Source organism: Tupaia chinensis, unplaced genomic scaffold (assembly GCF_000334495.1).
Source record: "Tupaia chinensis unplaced genomic scaffold, TupChi_1.0 Scaffold149104_1, whole genome shotgun sequence".
NCBI classification, from domain to species: Eukaryota; Metazoa; Chordata; class Mammalia; order Scandentia; family Tupaiidae; genus Tupaia; species Tupaia belangeri.
In genome coordinates, this window is record NW_006208950.1 from 166,276 (window position 1) to 169,678 (window position 3,403).

The window sequence follows — 3,403 nt, forward strand, 5'->3', positions numbered from 1 at the left end:
AATGTCAGATATGATCAATTATTCTGTTTTTATTATTATTATTTTTTGCATTGTAAAAGTCAGGCCTGCCATTTGTTCAGTCCTGGTCTATCTTCAGGAGAGGAGTCTTCCATCAGTGTCAGTGTGTGCTCATAAACAAAGGTTAGTACTCACTAAAGTTGTAATGAGAAGAAATGTTAAAAGATGCTTGATAACAATGTAAGAGTGATTGCTGGGTGGGATGTAGTGATTCTGGCACCAGAGGGAAACAGCTGTGCAGTTTCTGTGCAACTGTGCTAGCTAAGGTCACTGTCGAAGAACATGGCTGGGACCTTTAGTGGCCAATGCAGTGAGTTGTTGGGCTCTTCAGTGGTGATGGCTGCTAAGGTCATCCTAATTTCCTTTTCTACCACTGGGAAACTTGTGGTTGAGGGGAATCCCTCTCAGCACTGGGTCTGGTATGTTCATCCTCTTTTGGTGGTGGTGGCTACACAGGTGTCTGATGGGTGGCACCCGTGGCAGTCACAGACCAGAGGCTGGAAGCATGGGGACACATGGAGGGTCTATGGCTCTGGTATCTGTGGGAGTAATTGTGCTGGTACCTAGGATGCAGGCAACCCACCCTCACTGTGGTATTGACAACAGTAAGAGAGGTGTGGATGCTTGAAAAGCAGCTGGGACATTGCAAACAGGAGCACAGATGTACACAGAGCCACAGTTGCTCTGGAGGCGTGCTTAGAGAGATCTTGGCTCTGGGGCCTGGAGTTTGAACTCCATGGTGATGGCTATGGTGTCTGAGATACGTGTGAGCTGTAGTGCAGTCAAAGAACCTTGGTTTGGGGCATGGGCACTTGAGAGGGCTATGATTTGAGGCTGGGGGAGGTAGCAGTTCCTTTCCCAAAGGAGCTCAACAACATCTGCTTCTTTAGGGAAAAGGGTGTGCAGCCATGTCATGCTCACTTGGTTTCCCTGGTGGGAATGGGTGCTGGTTACCTGAGTGGCAAAAGATGTCAGTGTCCTCCGTGGGCTGCCGAGGACCATGGTGATACCCACATTGCTGATACTGACACTTCCATTGTTTCTTCTTTATTCCTAGTCAGCTCTTGGCATCTTCAGTATACTGATATTTTCATGTGGTTATTCTCCAGGTTTCTTTAGTTCTACTATGTTATAGCAAATTATTTAATAGGCCCTTGAGCCCTGTAAGGACATTTGGGTTTGTGGATAACTGCCTCTGTGTGTGTGTGTGTGTGTGTGTGTGTATGTATATGTGTGTGTGTGTGTGTTTATATATATATGTATATATGTGTGTGTGTGTGTGTGTATGTATGTATGTATGTATGTATATATATATATGTATTAATTTCTTTTTGTAGGGGGATGAAGGCTGGTATTTCCTATTCTATCGTCTTCATGATGTCTCAGGAATCATTCTTATATCACATACTTTGTGTCCTTGCAGAGCCAGCTCCTTTGTGCTAGGAGCAGCGATTCTATGGGTGCCAAGAACAACGTGACTGAGTTTGTTTTGTTCGGCCTTTTCCAGAGCAAGGAGATGCAGCGTGTTTGTTTTGTGGTATTCTCTCTCTTCCATGTGCTCACTGTCCTGGGAAACCTTCTGGTCATCATCACCATCAATGCAAGCAAGACCCTAAGTGCTCCCATGTATTTCTTCCTCAGCCACCTATCTTTTGCTGACATGTGTTATCCTTCTGCTACCACACCCAAGATGATTGCTGACACTTTTGTGGAGCGTAAGATCATCTCTTTCAATGGCTGCATGACCCAGCTCTTTTCTGCCCACTTCTTTGGTGGCACTGAGATCTTCCTCCTCACAGCCATGGCCTATGACCGTTATGTGGCCATCTGTAGGCCCCTGCACTACACAACCATCATGGATCGGCGCAAGTGTGGCCTGCTGGCCGGGGCTTCCTGGGTAGCTGGCTTCCTGCATTCCATCCTGCAGACCCTCCTCACGGTCCAGTTACCCTTTTGTGGGCCAAATGAGATAGACAATTTCTTCTGTGATGTTCATCCACTGCTGAAGTTGGCCTGTGCAGACACCTACGTGGTGGGGCTCATTGTGGTGGCTAACAGTGGCATGATTTCTTTGGTGTCGTTCATCATCCTCATCATCTCCTATGTGGTCATCTTACTGAACCTGAGAAGCCGGTCATCTGAGGGCCGGCGCAAGGCCCTCTCCACATGTGGCTCTCATATCATCACTGTCCTTTTGGTTCTTGTGCCCCCCATGTTCATGTACATTCGTCCCTCCACCACCTTGGCTGCTGACAAACTTGTCATCCTTTTTAACATTGTGATGCCGCCTTTGCTGAACCCTCTGATCTACACACTAAGGAACAATGAGGTGAAAAATGCCATGAGGAAGCTATTTAGGATCCATAGGAGCTTAGGGGAGAAGTGACAGTCCAGAAAAACCCCAATTCAGCTAAGAAACTGGGAGACTTTCTATGTTATAGCACCTACCACAGGCTTCGTATCTCCAGTTTGATGGTTGTAATGACCTGTTTTCCTAGTTCTTTTTATTATACTAATTTCACATATTCTTTCACACCTTCATAGATTAAATATTTATTTAGTATCTGCAAGATGTGAAGCACTGGAAATGAAAATAAAAGTTAGATGTAATCTTTACCCTCAAGAAGGTTATAGTCAGTCCAGAAGGCTCTTAGTGTGATATCTATATATATTTTTAGGAAAAATTTTTGCTATAGGGCACATGCCCTTGCCAGAGAGAGACACACATACACACAGAAAGAAAATGAGAAATCACCCCTCAGGAGTATGACCTCGCTGCAATGCCTTCTCCATTCTCCTTCTCAGGATTTTGGGTGCATGTGCACACATATGTACCCAGTGTGAGTTGTAAGTCACTGGGTCTGGGACTCAAACTGTGGTCTTGTATGTGGGAACCAGCAATGTAAGCATTATGCCATTTGCTGGTCCCTCTTGGTGTGATATTTAAAAGCTCATTGAGGAAACCGGAGAAAGCCTGTGAATGAGGAAGTCTCTTGAAAGTCTGAGTATCTCCTATGTATGATGGATATAAGCATTGTATAATTCCTTGGTGTTGGCTATTTCAGTTCTTGATAACATTCATTCTCTTGTGTTATGATATTCAAATAAGTTTACTCTTATCCCTTACTTAATGCTCTCAGCAGGTAGACAAATAAATAAATAAATGTGGAGAGATTAAGATATTCACTCAAAGTCATACAAGAAATCCCCAGCAGGTTGGTTACTAAGACCCAGGTTCCTAAATCTGCTTTCAGAGTCTTTTGTAACCCTTATCACACCGTGACAAAATAGTGAATGAATGGATAATGAACAGGACTGACAGTCCTGTTCCAAGGGTTGTCGATTCATACTAATTACAGTGTCCTTTGCTGTGCAGAAACTCCTT

At 44.5% G+C, this 3,403-nt stretch overlaps 1 protein-coding gene across 1 annotated transcript; it reads left to right on the plus strand.

The window, feature by feature from the left end:
• Positions 1-1,474: 1,474 nt before the first annotated feature.
• OR4S1 (olfactory receptor family 4 subfamily S member 1) lies at positions 1,475-2,404 on the plus strand. The gene has a single exon (XM_006170863.1). It carries the CDS (start codon positions 1,475-1,477, stop codon positions 2,402-2,404), a length of 930 nt encoding a protein of 309 aa, XP_006170925.1.
• Positions 2,405-3,403: the final 999 nt, after the last annotated feature.

What these genes read in the sequence shown, in the direction of transcription:
- OR4S1 (XM_006170863.1), top strand. Translation starts at nt 1,475, where the DNA reads ATGGGTGCCAAGAACAACGTGACTGAGTTTGTTTTGTTCGGCCTTTTC.